The 21,415-nt window shown below is 41.5% G+C and overlaps 1 protein-coding gene across 1 annotated transcript in view; it reads left to right on the top strand.

Moving 5' to 3' along the window:
* Positions 1 to 20,592, top strand: part of Sp4 (Sp4 transcription factor) — a 48,866-nt gene extending 28,274 nt beyond the window's left edge. The window contains exons 4-6 of the mRNA XM_051152539.1: positions 5,388 to 5,616; positions 14,641 to 14,840; positions 18,227 to 20,592. Coding sequence (XP_051008496.1) covers positions 5,388 to 5,616; positions 14,641 to 14,840; positions 18,227 to 18,474 — 677 coding nt within the window. The 3' untranslated portion in view covers positions 18,475 to 20,592. The remainder of the gene's footprint in view (positions 1 to 5,387; positions 5,617 to 14,640; positions 14,841 to 18,226) is intronic.
* The last annotated feature ends 823 nt before the right edge of the window (positions 20,593 to 21,415 follow it).

Genomic DNA, 21,415 nt, shown 5'->3' with positions numbered 1-21,415 from the left:
CTGCGTTGGAGTGGGGGTTTAAATACATTCTCATCGTTGCTCCTTATTGTAAATCACTTTCCTGTGTCTAGTGTAGATATATTGTGTACATTGCTTTATTGTGCTTATTATAAGTACTTTGAGTTTATTATCTTTACAGGAAGTATTTTACATTAGATTCCCTTTAGTTTTTATTTTGCTAGCAATATTAAGCATCAAATATAAGTGAGTACTTAGGAGGTGTGTTTTTGGGTGAATAAATCTCACTTATATACTGCATTTTGTGTTCATTAGCTTTCTGTTACTATAAAATGCCTGAAATAATGAAACTACAAAAAGAAAAGTCTAAAATAACTCATAGTTTTGTAGGTTTTACCCCCTAGTGTTCAGGGGAGGGGAGAGGAGGGTGCAGCACATCCTCGTTCCTTCACCCCAGGGACGTAGGCAGAAAAGCCAGAATCCATAATCTCCTTCCAGAGGCATTCCCCACTCCATTAAACGCTGCAGCTAGGTCCCACTTAAAGTTCCCATGATTTCCCAGTAGCACCAGGCTGGGACCAGGCTCTGAGCTGGCCCTTCAAGGGGTGAATTCCAGATGCAGCTACAGCTATTCTCCTGCAGAGATGTAGAAATCGGAATGTCTGCTATTAGCAGCTGTACTTTATGAATTTTACAGCTTCACATTTATTGGAGTTCACATTTCTCTGGCGTGTTTATTGTATTCCAGACACTGTACATTGTGTTCTAAATAAATACACTTTATCTCAGTTGATTCCTGTTCTCCCTTCATCTCAAAAGAAGAGACTAACTGGGGAGCCGTAACTCTTAGAGAGGAGTGTTTGCCTCAAAGACTGTTGAGCCTGTAAGACTGTTAACACTGTGATTACTCATTGTCTGAATATTGGTTTTCAAACTGTACATGATCCACAGTCTGTAAGGAGCCCCGGAAGTCATTTGTTATTCATTCACTTAAATTGAGAAGAAGTGGCTTGACTATTCCTTAATTTTCTCAGGCTGTAGTTTACCTGAAGAGAAGCAGATGGTTGCAGCCCTCACATGATACAAGGTCGTTTTGTAATGGAGACGCATAATATCCAGATGTGCTGTTGGGCTTAGATATGAAATTTGCTCTAAGAGGGCTCATATATTGAAGGATTGGTTCCCAACTTGTGGCGCCCCCAACAGTGATTAGATCATCAGGTTGCTACCTTCATTCATGGAATCATTCACTGATGAATTCATACTGAATGAGCTGTGACGGGCTGGGGACGGGCTGGGGAATCAGAACAGTGAGGCATGCTATGGACAGGCAAATCTTCTTAATCACATTAGGAGAGCATGTGGGTCTCAGGGATTGAACTCAAGGTGTCAGGCCTGGGAGCAAGCGCCACCTTCACCTTTGGAGCCGTCTCAACAGTCTGTGACCTTATTCCTGACCTCTTCCTGTAACGTGACCTCAGTATCTGGCATGAATGACTGGCTTTCTTCTGCCGCATCCATTTGCCATGACACCTCCATCACTCCAGGCCCAGAATCCCTGTAATGATGCCTCTGAAGCTGTGAGCCAAATAAATCCTCCCTCTCCAAAGCCGTGACCACAGCAAAAGCGAGTGCTAAACCCTCGGTGCAGGCATGTTTGCTTTAACCCTGTACCACAGGCTCTCTCTCTCTCCAGCCCCTACATCTATCTACGTCTTTGAAAGGCTTTAGTCCAGTTACTTATAGCTAACTGGCACAGACTCACACAGTGCACCATATTTAAATTTCATTTGTGCACTTTGAGGTGTGTTTGATTGTAGGGCTATAGTTGAGCGTATAAACATTGAGGTTGCGGTGAATAATGTAAGACTGGGGTCTTGGGATAGGAGACTGTGCCAGAGACCTAAGGAAAATAGAGCACGAGTTTCATAAAGGAAACGGGGCTCGCTGAATGTAGGGATGAGAGTGGAAGAAGATGCTGTCAGGTCAGCAAGTGTGGACTGCGGTAAAAATGCTAACTCCCTGTGATTCACCCCACGACATCTGGAGGGAACAGCACACGACTTCTGAGCCACCTCTTTTGCCTGCGTTGGATGCAATAGGTTCTGGGGAAAGCAGCCTACGTTGAGCTGACTTACACCTGTGTTCTTAGATGACAAACTCAGGCAGATGGAGCATCATCTAGTGAGATGAGTTCAAGAAGCCAGGAGTCAGGAGCCGCTAATGGGTGAGGTCTCCACGAACAAAGCAGGGTGATAAAGCAGGACATCCAGGGTCTGCTGCTGGGTGTGCACACACACCAAAGAAGAAACAGACAGACAAAGCCAGGTAATGATTTGAGATGGAGACCTTGTCAGTGTGTGATTAGGAGTGCCATTTCTAAAGAGAACTGAAACCAGAGCATCGCTGAAGAGCCAGCCATCCAAAGATCTAAAGGCAACGGTGCCCCTGCCCAAGCTGAGGAGTGTGTGCACAAGCCCTACAAAGAAGAGCACTCTAGTTTGTTTAGGAGTAGACCAGCCAGGGAAAGACTGTGCTGTCGGCTCACAGGGCCTTTACGTGTCTTGCTGCAGGGTTCCGTGGATTACTGGTAGTGGAAATAAAACCACTTGAGTTGTCTGAGAAGCTTGTCCAGATGAAGAATGGTACCAGACTTAACTGGATAAGTCCGACTATACCTTGCCCTAAAGTACTCATCAGAGTAATTCGTCAAGCTGTACAGACCTTGAGCAGATGGAAATACTCACAGTGCGGAGCTGGAGTTACTCAGCGATGTGGTCAGGGCTCTAAGGATGCTGGGACCTACAGCCAATTCTTAAACAGTGAAGGTCGTGGTAGATGTTATGACCCACGGCTGTGTAAGTGATAGCTAGAACTTTGTGATTAGACTGTCGTGACCTCAGGGGCGTAAAGAGTGTTTCCCATGTGGGAGCATCTCTGCTCCTTGAGTGCCGAGCTGTAAAGATTCTGTGCAGCGTCTGCTCACACGGAACTCTGTTCCCAGAGCTGTTGTTTCCATGGTGGACATCACTGTGATCCCAGGTGTCCAGGTAGTTTGAGTAGTTTGCTTAGCCAAGAGTCTCTTATGGAATACATCAAACTTGCAAATACTCAAGGTTCATTTGAGCATAGTAATTATACTTTGTATTTGTATATTGCTTTACAATTTAAGATTTTTACCTATGAAAAACCAACTTGATAATGAGAAGTGTGACCCTCTTCCCTCTTTGAGGGGTGGGGGCTACCAGTGGGGATTGATTGTCAGGCTTTGTGAATTGGGAAGCAATTTCATACTGAGCTTCAGCCCCAGCCCCAGAGAGAGAGAGAGAGAGAGAGAGAGAGAGAGAGTTTTCTCTACACATCTGCCTCCCTAATGCTGAGATTAAAGGTATGCACCACAGTATTTGGCAGAAATGATTCTTAAAGTCAGTAAGAGGCAAGGATTTTTAGGGAGGTCAGGGTGACGACTGCTTGGAGGAAGAGCACAGAGTCCCCAGGAGTGCAGCAATTTCACAGCTGGGCCCTCACTTGAATCACTTCATTTACCATATGTGCTGATTCAAAGGTGAGCACGTTGTGAACTTCCTGAAACCCTTCCAACAAAGGTTTTTTTGTTTGGTTGGTTGGTTTTGGTTTTTTGTTTTTTACACTGAGCTTACTACTGTGTCTTATGGTTCAGCCCGAAGATCTAACCAACCCACAGATGGAACACTTGGGCAGGGTCTGAGATGTAGGGCTTCAGCTAACTTGTTTTGAGACAGGGATACTATGCAGCCCTGGCTGTCCTGGAACTCACTTTGTAGACCACACTAGCCTTGAATTCAAAGATCCTCCTGCCTGTGCCTGCTGAGGGCTGGGATGAAAGGTGTGTTACCACACCCAGCAACTTGGAAACTTTAAAAGCGTGGTACAATATTACAGCTTCTTCATAGGTTGTATTAGATGTTACAGGTAAACTAGTGGTGATATAAGCTAGCGGGGTTATGCTGTGTATGCCATTTTGTGTGAGGGGCTTGATGGTGATGGGGGGTGTCCTGAAAACAGCCCCTTGTGGGCCCTGGAGGATGGCTGCCACTGTGATTTAGCCTTGGGGGCTCCTGAGGAGGTGAGGGGCTGTGGGAGAGGAGATTAAATTGAATGGGGGAGTTGAGTCAGGGGTTGTTTGTTGATAAAAAGTATAGTATTTCTTACTTGGTGATTTTCACTGTTCTCCCAAATGTTTAAAGCACTACAATACAGTTTTAAAGTAAGCTCTTTTATTTTACACCCACATTTGTTTCCCCTGGCATACTGTGTCCATGTCTTGCCACTCAGCTCAGTGACTAGAGGTGACAGCAGTTAACATGTGGGACTTGTAAGTACTAACTCATCCTTACATCAAATCTCTGAGGCAGAGCACTCATCAACTGACACTTTCCTTCCAGGCCCTTCACATGAGTCAGACCCGGGGACAGAGGTGAATGGGCATGTGTGTCCTTCAGTCCTCTGCACTTGTGACACACTCCCCTAGAAAAGAAGCTAGTTGTGACCCGAGACAGACGTAAGGAGTAAAGCAGTGAATGCATAAGAAAAAAACTGAAGTTAAAAATAAAAATTCTGTCAGCTCTATTGGCTGTACGGATGTCATTGCTGGTTTTGCATTTAAACCACTTAGGATAGACACGGGGTGGTGTCTGCCTGTACCCCGAGCACTAGGATGCTGAGGCAGGAGAATGACAGCTGAGTTATATAGTAAGCTCCAGGTCAGCCTTTGCTATATAGCAGTGCCCTGTGTCAAACGATAAAGTAAGAAAACATTTCTTTCTGTTTCTATACTAAAAGCAAAAACATTGTTTGTCCTCAGTAAGGAGATGTTTGCTTAATTGTTTAAAAATGAGAATTATCCATAATACTTAACCCTTTCCCTATGTATTTCTCATTCCTTTGTTTTCTGGTTTGGTTTTGTTTTTTGAGACAGAGTTTCTTTTTGCAGCCCTAGCTGTCCTAGAACTCAATCTGTAGACCAGGCTGGCCTCAAACTCAGCGATCTGCCTGCTTCTGCCTCTCAGTCCTGAGATTAAAGGTGGTGCCCCCACCATCTTTATTCCTCTATTTCCTTACCATATGAGATATGTTGTTGACAGGAAATTGTAATGCTGGTTTATATTTATGTAGCGTTTTCAGCCTAGGTGTCACGGTTTTCAGATATCTCACGTGTCCTCACAGTGTTTCAGTCAGGGGGTTGTATGCACAGAGAACCCCAGCAGCTGGGCGAATGTCGCATGTTATGGAAAGGTTAACCTGGTATAAATCATTAACCCATTTGCTTTTTGTGAATTGCTAAAAACTAATGTTTTTAAAACTTTAAAATGTCCACATGGATTTTTTTTTTCATATTCTTTTAGGAATAGAATGTATTAAAATGCTCTGTTTTTCTGTGTCTCTTTTAGGCCAGCAGCAAGGACAGGATGGAGTGAAAGTTCAGCAAGCTACGATAGCTCCCGTAACGGTAGCAGTCGGAGGCATCGCTAATGCGACGATCGGTGCTGTTAGTCCTGACCAACTCACACAAGTGCATTTGCAGCAGGGCCAGCCGACCCCTGATGCAGATGTGCAGCCTGGCAAGAGGCTTCGGCGAGTCGCCTGCTCATGTCCTAACTGTAGGGAAGGAGAAGGAAGGTAACGGCTGTTTTCACCCTGGCTCTCTGCAGTTAATCAAATCAGTCCCTGGCCGCTTCCTCTAGCCTTGTCTCTCAGAAGCTGGAGTGCAGGGTTACACCGGGAGTTAAGTTGGACTTTGTGAGGCAGTCCTGCGTTGTGCTTTATAAGTTCTTAGTAAATGAATTTCCTTTTCACTTACTAGGTAAGATCTTTGAACGGCTCTGTGTACTTCAGACTAACTCCTGTGCCGTACTGTTTACGAGTTCACCGTATATAGTGCAGTACCTTGGAGCCCAGTCACAGTAACACAGGTGTCACCATGGTCTGCTTTGAACCACTCTTGTCACTCTTGTCATCTCAAAAAGTCCTGACCCCAAATTCCTGAGATTTCTGTATTTATGGAGTCATCCAGTATTTGAATTTTTGTGATGGCCCCTTCATTTCTTCTGGTGTGTGTGTGTGTGTGTGTGTGTGTGTGTGTGTGTGTGTGTGTGTGTGTGTGTGTGTGTGTAGACACATCTTATACACAGCTAAACTCTTATTGACCATTGTGAGTAATGCCACTGTATACATGTATATAAGTGTTTGTGGGGCTGGAGAGATGGCTCAGTGGTTAAGAGCACGGCCTGCTCTTCCAAAGGACCCAAGTTCAATTCCCAGCACCCACATGGCAGCTCACAACTGTCTGTAACTCCAAGATCTGACACCCTCACACCAATGCACATAAATTAAAACTAAATAAAAATATTTTTTTAAAAAACCATTTAAGAAAAAAAATGTTTGTGCAGAATTCAGTTCCCCCTTCTGTGTGTGTGTGTGTGTGTGTGTGCGCGCGCGCGCGCGCATGCACACATGAATAGAAATATACTTCCCAGATGGTCTGCTGTGTTTAGCCATTTCAGGAACTGCCACACTATTTTTTAAAATGGTTGCACTACTGTGTTCCTCCAGCACTGTATGAGGAGGCGTCCACTTCTCCATAGAGTTGCTCGTCACTACCTGACTGTCCGCTTCTTAAAAGTCAGCTGCTACTCTCTGAAAGTGGTATCACTGTATGGTTTTGGTTGAAATTTTCTTAGTGATTAGTGATATTGATCATCTTTTTGTGTGGTTTTCCTTGTTTTTGTATCTTTAGAGAAATGTGTATTTAGGTCATTTTTCCACGTTTAATTGCGTCAACTTAAAAGACAGTCATTGAACAGTTGTTTCCTGTATATTTGGAGTATAAGATCCCAAGTCCATGGCGTAGGGACATCGTTTCCTAGTGTGTGGGATGCCCAGATACTTGTAAGGAGTGCGTGCCTCAAAACACAAGGTCTTTTCAAGTATGATTCGTCCATTCTTCTTGGATGCTTTTGCTTTTGATGTCATGTTGAAGACTCCATTGCCAGGTCCATGTCAGGGCTTCCCATTAGCTGCCTCTGTGTGGGGCCCAGGTCCCAGGTGCCTCAGTCTCCACAAGCCCCTCTGGGCGCTGGCTAGTTGGCTCTGTAGGTCATCTTGTGACGCTCCTGTCACTTCCAGGTCCTTTTCTTCTTCCCCCTACTTTTCTGCAAGGCTCCCTATGCATTGCCCAATGTTTAGTTGTCTCAGCATCTGTTTCGAGGCACTTCTGGGTAGATCCTCTCAGAGGGCAATTCTGCTCGACTCCTATCGACAAGCAATAGAAGAATTTTGTTAATGTCAGGGATTGACTATCTCCCATGGGGTGGGTCTTGGGTCAGGCCACGTGTTCCCCTTTCTCTGCACCCTCACCAGCATGTGCTGTCACTTGAGTTTTTGATCTTAGCTATTCTGATGGTGCAAAACAGAATCACAGTGTCGTCTTGATTGGCATTTCCCTGATGACTAAGGACACTGAGTATTTCTTTAGGTGCTTCTCAGCCATTAGATATTTCTCTGTTGAGAATTCTCTGTTTAGCTCTGCACCCCAGTTTTTAATTGGATTATTTGGATTGTTGATGCTGAATGTTTTAAGTTCTTTATATACTTTGTATATTAGCCCTTTATCAGATGTAGGGTTGTGAAGCTCCTTTCCCAGTGTGTGGCCGTCACTTTGTCCTTTTGACAACATCCTTTGCCTTACAGAAGCTTTTCAGTTTCAAGAGTTCCATTTATTAATTGTCGATATTAGAGCCTGAGCTGTTGGTGTTCTGTTCAGGAAGTTGTCTCCGGTGCCAATGAGTTTAAGGCTCTTCCCTACTTTATCTTCTATAGATTTAATATATCTGGTGTTCATGTTGAAGTCTTTGATCCACTTAGACTTGAGTTTTGTGCAGGATGATAAATATGGATCGATTTGCATTTTTCTATATGTGGATATCCAGTTAGACCAACACCATTTGTTGAAGATGCTATCTTCCCCTGCCCCCACTGTAGGTTTTTGGCTTCCTAGTCAAAAATAAGGTGTCCATAGGTGTGTGGGTTCATTTCTGTGTCTTCGATTCAATTCCATTGGTCAACCAGCCTATCTCTGTGCCAGTGCCGTGCTGTTTTTATTACTGTTGTTCTACAGTACAGTTTGAGATCAGGGATGGCAGTTCCTATGAAGATCTTTTATTGTACAGGATTATTTTGGCTATTTGAGGGTTGGGGTTTCGTTTTGTTTTGTTTTTCCCATATGAAGTTGAGATTTTTTTTTCTTTAAAGGTCTGTAAAGAATTGTGTTGGCATTCTGATGAGAATTGCATTGAATCTGTAGATTGCTTTTGGTAAAATGGCATTTTTACTATGTTACTCCTATGCCCATGGGAGCTCTTTCCACCTTCTGATATTTTCAATTTCTTTCTTCAGAGACTTGAAGTTCTTATCATACAGGTCTTTCACTTGCTAGGTTAGAGTTATATCAAGATACTTTGTATTATTTGTAGCTATTGTGAAGGGTATATTTTCCTTAATTTCTTTCTTAGCCTGTTTGTCATTTGTATACAGGAGGGCTGGTGATTTTTTTTCCTATTAATCTTGTATTCCGCCATTTTGGTGAAGGTGTTTATCAGCTGTAAGAGCTCTCTGCTGGAATTTGGGGTCACATTTATATAATATATTATATCATCTGCAAATAGTGATGCTTAGACTTCTTTCTTTCCTCTTTGCATGCCCTATAGCTCCTTTATTGCTCTATCTAGAACTTCAAGCACTCATTGTATTGCAGAGGTGTGGAGAGAGTGGGCAGCCTTGTCTTACCTCTGATTTTTAGTGGGATTGTGTAGAATTTCTCTCCACTTAATTTGATGTTAGCTATTGGCTTGCTGTATATACTCTTAGTATGTTTGCATTTGCCTTGATATCTATCTCTCTCTCTCTCTCTCTATCTCTCTCTCTCTCTCTCTCTCTCTCTGACTTTTATTGTGAAGGGATATTGTATTTTGTCAAAGGCTTTTTCTGCATCTAATGAAATGATCATGTGATACTTTCTTTCAGCTTGTTTATATGGTGGATTACATTGATGGATTTCCTTATCTCGAACTATCCATGCATCCCAGGGATAAAGCCTACTTGACATGGTGGATGATATTTTGATGTGTCCTTGGATTTGGTTTCCAAATGTTTTATTGAGCATTTTTGTATCAATGTTCATGAATGGAATTGGTCTGATATTCTCTTTCTCTGTTGAGTCTTTGTGTTGTTTGGGTATCATGGTGACTGTGGCTTTATAGAATGAGTTTGGTGATGTTTCCATGTTGTGAAATAGTTTGAAGAGTCTTGGTGTTAGTTCTTCTTTGAATATCTGGTAGAATTCTGCATTACAGCCATCTGGCCCTGGGCTTTTTTGGTTGGGAGACTTTTGATGACTACCTCTATTTCCTTAGGGGTTATAGGACTGTTTAAACTGTCATAAATGAAATCTATCATTAAATATCCATTTCTTTTAGATTTTCCAATTTTGTGGAATATAGGCTTTTGAAATAAGCCTAATGATTTTTCCCTTAGTATCTGTTATGTCCCCGTTTTCATTTCTGATTTTGTTAATTTGGATGGTCTCCCTCTGTCAGTTAGTTAATTTGGCGAAGGGTTTGTCTATTTTGATTTTTCTCAACAGCTATTGATTTCATAGATTTTTTTGTATTGTTCTCTTTGTTTCTAGTTTATTGATTTCAGCCCTGAGTTTGATGATTTCTTGTCATCTACTCCTATTTGATGTGTTTCCTTCCTTTTGTTCTAGAGCTTTCAGGTGTGCTGTTATCAGCTAATTTCTTTATGAAGGCACTTAGTACTATGTACTTTCCTCTTAGCACTGCTTTTATTGTATCCATAAGTTTAAGTATGTTGTGCCTTCATTTTCATTGAATTCTAGAAAGTCTTTAACCCTGGCTGTTCATAATGTCCATCAGCTGATGAGTGGATAATAAAATGTGACACAGCCGGGCATGGTGTTGCACGCCTTTAATCCCAGCACTCGGGAGGCAGAGGCAGGCGCATCGCTGTGAGTTCAAGGCCAGCCTGGTCTACAAAGCGAGTCCAGGACAACCAAGGCTAATACAGGGAAACCCTGTCTCAAACAAACAAACCAAAAAAAACAAATAAAATGTGACACATTTCCACAGTAGAATATTATTGAGCTGTTAAGAAGAATAAAATTTGCAGGTAAATGTATGAAGCCACAAAAAGCAAAAACATGCTGAGTAAGGTAACCGAGATCCCAAAAGACAAATGTCACATGTTCTAAGGAGAGATAAAGTAAAGCTATGGAGAGATAAAGGGGCAACTGAGTCAGAGTAAATAGGAAAGGAGGTGGGAGAGAAGAGTAAAGGGGGGAAGATGGAGAGATACAACTAATGCCAACAGCCATTTGGGAAAAGAAAGAACTGCTGCTACTGCATATGGAAACCTACTACTGTAGAAGCTTCCTAAGTATATATGAAAGGAAATTAAGTGGCGTCACTAAGTAGCAGGGATGGCAGGGCCCCGACTAGACACTGTGCCTCTAAAGAAGAGCTGTGGTGCCAGGAATGAGTGCATAATGCTGCTCACACGGTCACATCTTGTTGAGTCATTACCCATTGGGATTCCATTGAGCCCCCAAACACCGCAGGCTACTGCCAAGGCTATCAGTTGTTCTCTGCATCTTAATAGTAAGGCCCTATTTCTAAAGACAATCCTTATGTTAAACTAATACCTAACAAGAGGCTTCTCTTCTACTAGCTGGCATTCATGGTTTGGGAAGGTCCTCTGCATGCTGCAAGAGAAAGATGGCTGAGCTACAAACCCTGCAACTCGGTTGCAAGATAGTTTGCTACATCAGTGGCACAAATGCTATGGGAGCAATTAACTACTTCTTAAAATTCAATGCTTTCTTCATGAATGGAACCCATACCTTGTTGGCTTTGATCTTTTAAATACCTACTTTATTTGGGGTTCTTTAATGCCTATACCTCCCTTCCAGCCCACCTAGCATAGATAGGAGAGAAAGGAGGTTAATGAGGACAGTGGAACACTAAGTTCCTCGGAGCGGTCCGCCCTTCATCATCAGGATTGCAGCAGACCCATTAAACAACAAACCCACAATAAAGCACAAGCCGCCACAACCACAGCAACCAGAACCTAGAAGCATTCTCTGGAGCAGTTTTCCCTAGGGGCATCTCAAAGTGGAGCGATAAACAGCCAGGAGATGCAGAGCGATGCAAAAGCGATTGATCTTTGTCATTTGGACTATTTACACTCTCCCATAGTCCATATAGGGTGCTTTTCAACTGGTAAAGACCATGCCCCACCCCCAAGAACCAGTTCCCTTTCTAGTGGACAAACATCACACGCCCTCACACAAGGCAGTTTCACAACGCACACTTGGGATTAAAAAACAAACAAACAAACCAACAAAAGCCCATGTTTACATCCACCGCAATACTTAAAACTGATAAAGCGCCAAACACCTGAAGTTAGATAGGTCATGGGCCTCGGGGGAAACCTCCTTCCTCTGCTAAAGGAACATAGCAATGGAGTGACTGCTGGTGGCATACTGCTGTACCCACAGGGCAGTGCCTTGCTCAGTCCTCATCAGAGAAGCTTCTTGCAGTAGATAGAAATTAACAGAGACCCATAGCTGGACATCGTGCACAGAGTGAGAGAACTCAGTTCTAAATGGGATGCCTTCATCAGACTTCTCCCCTTCGGGCCTGGAGTTGTATGTGGAAGAGGAGGTAGAAAGATTGCATGAGCCACAGGTGGTGGATGAATCCAAGGGAGCAAGTAGTGTCTTCCAGACATAACAGGATTGATGCACATATGAACTCAAAGACACTGAAAACATGTTCAAGACCTGTACAGGTTAGACAGGGTCCAGCCCTGAGAGGAGGAAGAGGACATGGGGTCTCATCTCCAACCAAGATGCTATTTGCAACTGATACCCACTAGCAAAAGGACATCAGTTCTCTCTAATGGAGCATCACTGGGTTTATCGTCCACACTCGAGAGCAGCCCCCATCACCAGGAATGGTTGGTCAGCACGAAACGAACTCTGTGTCTTCTAGGATGTGTGTGTGGGGGGGGGTAGCCTTTTTGTTTCATTTTGCTTTGTTGTGGCACTTTTTGTCTTGTTGATCTTTTGCAAGTTCTGACTTTTTTATTTTTGTGGTTTTGTTTTCTTTTAAAAAAGAGAAGCAACATAAAATTCTTGGATAGGAAAATGGTGACGTTCTGGGAGGAGCAGAAGAAAGGAAAACACGATCAAAATATAGTGTGTGGAAAAATAATAAAAGAAAAAGGTTTCCATATTATAGCATTATATGCATTATAGTACTGTGCTTATAGCATGTATACAGATGCAGTTATAGTCTCTGTAAATAAACATAACTCGACTTTATTTATTTTTCCCCTCTGGAGTAGCCCTGTTTGTTTGTTTCTTTGTTTTGGTGGGGGCGGTCCTCTAGTTTCTGTTTAAATACGACTAGCTCTAAAGCCCTGGACCAAGTTGAAGAAGCTCCCTACCATTTCATCTTTTCTTCTCATTTAGCCATTTTTATGCCAAACACTTTATTGCATTTGGTATAATGATCATGAGCTTTTAAAAATACTTCTGTGTCGTTTGTTGTAGAAGTAGTTGTTACAAGTCAAAGGATTCTTGCATATGTATGGTAAAATCCTCCTGTCACGGCGAATAATTCTCTTATAGATGACAGGGATTTTGTCTGCTGCCCCTTTGTCTCCTCCTTCCCCCTCCCTTCCCTCACCAGCCTCTCTTACATACCTCTGCCTCCAGAGACTCTGACACCATAAGCATGTGCCGCACACGCTGCTTAGCTTGTAATGCTGAGGATGCTTTTCATCTCTGTTCATGAGGTGCTGGTGTCTATTTTTCTTTATGTTCTTTTGTTGATGACATTATTGGCCTCATGAAGTGAGTTAGTTGGGAAGTGTTCCTTGCAGTTTTACTTTTGAACAAGTCTTTGAAAAAAACATTAAACAAACAAACAAAAAACAGAAACACCAACAGTACAGGGGAGGTGGCTGTAGTAGGGCACAGCTTTAATCCCAGCGCTGGAGCAGGGCGGAGCTCTCTCTGAGTGTTAGGCCAGCCTCGTCTATATAGTGAGTTTCAGGACGGCCAGGGGTGCATCTAAAAAACAAACAACAAAAATTTATATATATTTGGGGAAGGAATTGCACCAGTCAAACTATTTGGCCCTAGGTTTTGTGTAGTTCTGACTAATTCTTTTTGTTACAGATTTATTTTGATTGACCAATTGTTTTTGTTTGATTGGTTTTTGTCAGTTTTCAATTTTTCTAAGAACTTCTCTGCGTAAGTGATTGGTAACAGATGTATTCCTAATGTTCCTTTAAGATCCTTTTTATTTTGATGAAATTGGCAATGCTTTTCATCTGTGAGGGGTTCGTTTTGTCTTGGTTAGTTTAGCTGAAGCTTTATCATTTTGCTGACTTCAAGAAGCGTATGTTTGAAATTTATCTGATCTCAAAGCTCACTCTCCTTTCTACCCTTGTTCCCTTCCACAGACTCACCAGCCTGTCATTTAGCCTTATCTCCAGTGACACTGTATCTTTCCCCCAGGTGCCTTTGCAATAGTTGTTTCCTTTTTAAAACAAGCCCTCCAGTTAAACTTCAGCTTTCTTTCAGATTGTCAGTTTCTGGGTAGAATTTTGGAGTCAGGGCTCTTAGGCAGGAAGTGGGACAGAGGGGTGCGCTGTTTCAGGAGCTGAATGCTTGGAAGGAGAGACAGCAAGAGTCTCAGGTTTTCTTAGCCTTGCCTCTCCCAGCTTGGGAGCTCTAGTTGATGAACTGCATGAACTTTCATCATGTCAGTTACTGCAGAGCTCAGTGAATTGGGCGCTGGATGCCTTTCAGCCACACTCAACTGGAACTCAGCCTTAGCAGCAGGCAGGAGAATGAGAAACATTGCACTCTGCCCCTCTTAGGAAGATAGGCAGGCCGGGGAGCCCTGTTGACAGCTGTGCCAATCTGTAATTTTCCTTTGTCATGGAGGTGTAAGAGAACAAAAGGAGTGAGTGTTAGATCCATAGACTCACTGCTCTTACACACTTCTTTCTCATTTCAGAGTGAGTAGTAACTTCTGCTGTTACTTGTTTTTAGGGCGGTGACCAGAGACTCTTGAATAGTGGGTTGGGAGGGAGATGTGTAATGTGTTAGTTTTGCTGGAGGGCTTTCATGAAACTCCTTATCACCCTGACCTGCTAGAAGTGAGTCATGGTACCCTACAGCTTTAAATGAGGTTAGCCATCTTTTTGATATTTAGAGGATAATTTTCAAGAGATTTGTTTTCTTTCCTCCAGTGTGGGTGGCATGCCTACAGTCCCAACAATAGGGAGGTTGAGGCAGGGGGATTGTGAATCTAAGGATAACTTCTACTGTATAGCAAGTTCAGGTAATCAGAGCTATGCTGTAGACAGAATAGATTCTGAAGCTTACCTCATTTTCATGCAAGTTTTTGTGTGCTACATGGGCGTATTTTATCTTTTTCCTCAATGAAAAATGTTCTCATGTGTTTCTTTGTGTTCAGACACACTCAGAAACATCTTTTCTAATCACAAGATGGCCTGAGTTTGGGGTGTGGTGTTGGTTTGCTCTGTTAGGGGCAGCAGTGAGCCAGGGAAGAAGAAGCAGCACGTTTGCCACATCGAAGGCTGCGGCAAGGTGTACGGCAAGACCTCGCACCTGCGAGCACACCTGCGCTGGCACACTGGGGAGAGGCCGTTCATATGCAACTGGATGTTCTGTGGCAAGAGGTTCACGCGGAGTGATGAGCTGCAGAGACACAGAAGGACCCACACAGGTCAGTTGCTTCATCTTGAGCTGCAGCTGCGTTGAAGGTCATAGTGCCTGCCTTCTTTTTGATACACAGTTATTTTACTTCTTAAATTTTATCACCATATTTATATGACCTGGAATTTGGTCCTTTTGCTTTTTAGAATGTTGAATTCATACAGTGTTTTTTCTAAGTGTGTGTATGTTTGTGTGTGCATACCCCCTCCCTTGTCGCCTCCCAGTCCCCCCATCCATCCCTCAGCTCCTTTTCTCCCTCCCCTAGTCTTCAGAAAGGGGGAGCCCTCCTCCCCCAATATCTGACCTCAGCCTATCAGTCCAAGTAGATTAAAGATCTCAACATAAAACCAGACAGATAAAATCTGTTAGAAGAAAAAGTAGGAAAGAGCCTTGCACTTATTGGGACAGGAGACAGCTTTCTGAGCAGAACACCAATAGCTCAGGCTCTAAAACCAACAATTAACAAATGGGACCTCACGAAACTGAAAAGCTTCTGTAAGACAAAGGACACCACTGTCAGCAAAATAGAACTGCAGCCTACAGACTGGGAAAAGATCTTCGCCAACCCTACATCTGACAAAGGGCTAATATCTAAAATATATAAAGAACTCAGGAAATTAAATACCACCGAGTTACCCAATTAAACCAAATTACCTAATTAAAAAAATGGGGTACAGAATTAAACAGAATTCTCAAAGTGACCGTGGTTTAAATAATACAGTATTTGGCAAGACTCTCTATCCTTAAAAGTTCATAAAACTGAACTGAAAAGAATAACACAAATTTACATCTTAACACAGTTGCCCTTTAGGTCAGAAGCTGCTGCCCTGCACAGGTCAGGGTGTGCGTGGGGCTGCACTCCGTGAGGCTCGGAGAAATAAGCTGCTTCTGAGCCCATCACAGTCAGCTGGTTCAGCCTCAACCTTATGCCAGGTCCCTGCTTCCCTGCTGTTGGTCACCTGGCCAGTGTTCGCTCTTGGAAGGTGCCTGGTTTTCTTCTCACATGTGTCCTGACGCAGTCCGAGAGCTCTGGTTGGCCCCCACTAATCTCTCCAGCTCTGGGTGCAGGGCAGTCACTCTGAACAGCTGCTGTGATTAGATTGGACCCATCTGGACAGTTGGTAATAATTTTATGCTATCCAATTCCATAACTTACTTAGTTACAGCTATGAAACCCCATTGCCCGGTAACATAGATGTAACTTCCAGGGATTGGGACATAGAACCCTTGTAGGACCACGCTCTGTTACGACAGGAGCCAATATCAATTGATTTATTAATCAGATAGTTTGTAATCATGAACCCTTGTAGGACCACGTTCTCTTACGACAGGAGCCAATATCAATTGATTTATTAATCAGATAGTTTGTAATCATGAATTTTGAAGGCCCAAATATTATTGGACTATAAAATTGTATCATCTGTAGTTAATGTAAGGATTTTTTTTACATCCTTGAAATAAAGTTCACAACAGTGTTTGCTGAAGGTGGGAAATAAAAAATTATCACCCAATATACCATAAAACACTTCTCTGAAAAAGGATGTAGAGCTAAAAGGAGTCATTCCCTAAGGAAAGTATTCTTGTACAGTATAACTTGAATATTTAAGATTCTAGTCTGTTCCTTAGTTACTTGACATTAACTTAGTAGCCAGATGGATGGCAGACAGGCTGGGCAAGTCACCACTGTTTCCCACTTGCCATTTGTCATGGAGCGGTACGTCTGCATGCATGGTGACAGGTAACTTGAGAACAGACGTTAAAGTCAGAAATTGTCAGTTTTTTCTGTGGCCAGCACCTTGCGCAGATAGTCTGCAGGTACTTGTTGGAAAGTGACTGAGTTTATGAATATTGCAATTAATAAGTATTTGCTAGACTGTCACTGTACAGATTCCCCTCCAGCTGTGTGCCTAGAGAAGGCTCCCTGCCCCATGTCTCCGCCATCCCCCTCTGGTCTGTAGCCGACTTGCTTGGTGTGACGTAATGGTGGTGTGTGTGGTAACATAAAAGCCCATACTTAAGTTCTGTGGCTTCCAGGCAAGCTAATTCTTTTATAAGCCTCAACTTAACTCATATATAAAATGAAAATATAAAACAAGACACTCGGGATTTTTCCAGCTTGAAAGTTGTAAACAGAGGACTTTTTTTTTATGGTAAAATAGAAGATAAATGACTTCAATGCTGTTTGTCGGCTGGGTCTTACTTTCACCCCCCCCCCCCCCCCCCCCCCCCCGAGGATCAGCATTCCTAATATTTAGACTCCTTTACTCCTTTAGTGTAGAGATTTGCTGCCTGGATTTTCCATGCCTCTGAGAAGTTTGTCCAATGCATCTACTTAGCCTTGAAAAGAAAGATTCTATGTTGCAAATGCACTGGAGATAAAAGGAGGGAATATCTGATGTGGAAAATTTTGAAATTGTAGATTTTTCTCTTGATAAGGAAAAAAAAAATCCACTGAATGAATCTGTGTATTATCCGAGTTTTGTTATTTCACTAAGAAAACCTGTTTGACTGCCGTGACAGTCATAGGAGGGACTAGATAGGGTTAAGACTAAAATGTTAACCATTTGTAAGCATTAGGATAGAGCTGTCGGTCCAGTTTCACGTATTTTATCCTATTATTCAAAAAGAAGACGGCTTTTTTTTAGTTAACATTTGTTTTTATTTCAATAAATAGAAGTGCTTCTAATTAGAATTGTCTTATACTTTGTAGAAAACATATTTAAGGACCAAAATATCACCATTGTTCCCTGAAAGCTTAAAACTATTTAATTGAAATATATATACTCAGCTCCCACTTTTACTTGTGAAACTCAACTACTATTAAATCTGAGCTTAAAATACTTCTAAAACACACCATGCATCTGCGGTTTAATGGTGAGACCAGCTGTATCAACTTCAACTTAAGCACACGTGATCCTGCACACTCTGCTTTGTTAGTTGGTAGAGACTGTTAGGAGCTCTTTTGTCAGGAATCCTTTTAGTGGGGGAGCGGGATTGAGGCTCAGGGTGGCTATTTCACTTGGTCCAACTCTGCCCCCCACCCAGCCCTGCTCCCAGTTCATGGCAAAAACACAACTTCTAAGCTCAAGTCTTTTATTTTCAGCCACAAGTATTTTCTTCTACACTGTTTGTTTTATTTGTTGTTGTTATTTTGTTTGTTAACAGAAAGGGCTGGGAGATAGCTCAGTGGTAGAGGGCTTGTCCACCATGAACAAGGCCCTGGATTTGCCCCTTACCATCCTAGAAACAAGAAAAATTCATCATGTACCTACTCAAAGTAGGCATATCTGTGCGTATCCTATCTTATCAAATGGAATATGCTTGGAAGATAATTACTAGAAATTAAAAATCATTTAATTAAAATGTATATAATTTTATTTAATACTGTGTTTACAGGTGAAAAGAGATTTGAATGTCCAGAATGTTCTAAAAGGTTTATGCGGAGTGATCACCTTTCCAAACACGTCAAAACTCACCAGAATAAGAAGGGAGGTGGGACAGCTCTGGCCATTGTGACCTCGGGGGAACTGGACTCATCTGTCACAGAGGTGCTTGGCTCTCCACGGATTGTCACAGTTGCGGCCATTTCTCAAGATTCGAATCCAGCAACTCCCAATGTTTCAACAAACATGGAAGAATTCTGAAACACTGTTTGTAACAAAGACCTCTCGTGCTGCACTTAAGTTTACACACCGTTGAAAATCTGGAAATGGGCTGGTCAAGTGGACTACAGAGTAGGAAACACGTTTGCATCCTTGGCGTTTTTAAGTATTCCAGGGATTTTGGTTCAACACAGAAAGTGTTGAAAATTTAAAAAAATAGAGAAAGAAAACCAATATACTGGAAATGGAAAAGTATTTCTTCCATGGTATAAGTTGCTGTAGTTATTTGGAAATACATCACATAACCTTTAAGCAGAATCTTCCCTCCTTTTCCGTCCTGTGCTGTGGACATGTCTACATAAACCACGTGAGTTTGCAGGCCGGGCCTTAATTGGACTTACTCTGTCTGGAAGTACTTTGTTAAAAATTTAGTCAGGAATAACTTACAAGCATTTCTTTACTCTCTAGCACAGAAAACAGATTCTGATCTGACAATAGGGATAATACTGTGTTTCTTTAGCTTGGTTTTTAGAAAAATCTGTTCAAAATAGTTTTGGCCGTCTTTTCTAAATATCAAAAATTCTTCAAAAGCTGAATTAGGTTAAGTTCCAAAATAGTAATCTGAGCTGTGTCTCAGATCTTTATTACACTACATTGTAGTAGTGTGTATGCAGACAATCAGTGAAACCCAATTATTTTCTCCATTTTGGAGACACAAGCGAACCTTAGAGCTAAATCTTAGGTTAAATTTTAGATTGAAACCTTAAGAAAATACTGGGGGAAAATTTGTTAGAATGAATCCATGATGTCTTCAGAAAAAGGCAAGACAAAGCAGTTCAGCAATGTTTTAAAGTCAGGGTTGACTGTGTACTTAACCCTGGGTTCAATAGCAAAGTTTCATTTTAAATGTTCATGTTGGAAATACATGCATAGATTACAGATCTATGTAATTTCATATTCTGTAAATATGGGTTATTTTGACAATGTGCTGGATTCTTTATACTTTGTCTTGGTAGCCAAAGAAAGAATTATCATACTTCTCAAGGCCAGCAGAAAATTATTTTTAACTGCATTATAACCTTCATTTCCTTTACTAAAAATTGGCAAATCCCATTTTATTTCTAGTACTGTATTAGATTAATTAGGAACATACATCACGGTGACATCTTTATGTTGTATCAATAACAGAATTTTCCCTAAAGGTCTAGACAGCTTAACAAATGTATAGTAGATATGATATTACGAAGCAAAAATTATTTTTGGAAAACCAGAATACTTTTCAGTCAGATAGTGACTGAAAATATATTTCATTGTTTGTGCAAGGGTCTTATGGAGCAGTGTCTTATTAGGAAAGATGGCCAAACGTTTCATATGAAAAACAATTGGATTGTTCTAATAGATTAAACTTTAGTAAGACACTTCATGTTTTTAGGATGCATTTACACAGAATCATAACTATTGAAACTGACCGTCTGGAGAGAAAAGTTTGTTCCTACTTCCTTTGTTGTGTCACTGGTTTGAACATAGGTGTGTGTTTTCCTGTGCACTCTGTTATTTCAGGAAAATACTACTCATGAGAATTCTCTTCCAAAATTGTGATGTTTCTTGTATTTTTGATGAAGGAGAGATACTGTAATGATCACTGTTTACACTATGTACACTTCAGGCCAGCCCTTTGTAGCGTTATAGAAAACTGGAGGCCTTTTGTGCTTTCGGTTTGTATAAAAAAGCTTTGAGATTAAAGGAAAAAATTTTTACACTGTGGTTATAAATTTCAAGTTTCTTAAAGCTTTTGTAGACTTGTAACAAAGTCTTTAAATTTTAGTTGGATTTTGTAAATTGTTTTGTATATTTTATTTAATGTACTCTTAACAGCTGATGGATCTGGCTTTAAAACATCAGAATCAGTTTGTTGTTTTGTCTGGTACAGAAGAGCATTTGGTAGTGTTAATTTTAATTTTATTATATAGGAGCTGAAACATCAAAAATATATTTTATCTATCATGCTACACAATCAGTGCTATAAATTTTTTTATGCAAAGAGACTTTCTTAATGTTTTACTCATGTTTTCCTCGAGCTATACTTTTTGTTGTTAGCACCACGTATGAGCACTCTACACCCCAGCCCATGAGCCAGTTTCATGCAGTCCACATACGCTCATCAGAAGTGCAGGTTGTCCTCAACCCGAATGAGGCCTAGTATAAACGTATGTATCAGACTGAATCTGGATAACCTTACAGCATATAAAATAATCTGTCAGCAGGCACATTTTCACCACTGAAATTAGAAATATTTTGACAGTCTGTCCTGCATACCACCCTGAGTCCACCTGTCTGTCTTAGAGCAGTCGTCAGTGTCAGTGCCCTGTGCTTGACTCAGTGGGACATGGCTGTGCAGTGCAGTCTGGCCGATGGCACCTCACCGCTCACTCTCTGCCGTCGTTAGGAAGCTTTCGTTGTACAGTTCTCAGTGCAGAGCTCTGCGTTTACACGCGGCACTCCAGTGTTAGCATAGTCTTCTCCGACAGTATACTCTCTTTGGTTAGCTTTGTGTATGTGTGGCTGGTTACATTAGAACTGGATGTTAAGTCATTATTTATCACACTCATGCAAGCAGTAATAAAAGTGTGTAATCTAGGAGGAAAAAGTTAATTTGTCAAACTTAGATAAGCATGTTTAGGTCCTATTTTTCAATTTTATAACTGTTTTATTGCAACAGTATTTGTATTTACGTCTCCATTTTAATGCCTTGTGGTGGTTTTTTTATGCATGTCACTAAGTTGTCATCCCACATAAATTGATGTGCAGCATAGGGTATTAAATCTACATAATGATTTTAAAACAGAAATAGTTGATGGTAAAATGTAAATGTTTTGCAAAAATTCCTTATAAAAAGTTTCGTAGTAACATTTCACTTGTAAATTTTTTGTAAAAAAGAAAATGGAAAAAAAAAAAGATGAATCCAGAAAAATACCTGTTTTCC

The sequence above is a fragment of the Acomys russatus genome, chromosome 1, assembly GCF_903995435.1.
Source record: "Acomys russatus chromosome 1, mAcoRus1.1, whole genome shotgun sequence".
Classification (NCBI taxonomy): domain Eukaryota; kingdom Metazoa; phylum Chordata; class Mammalia; order Rodentia; family Muridae; genus Acomys; species Acomys russatus.
The sequence above is the reverse complement of the archived record's forward strand: the minus strand, read 5'-3'. Positions and strand labels throughout refer to the sequence as shown.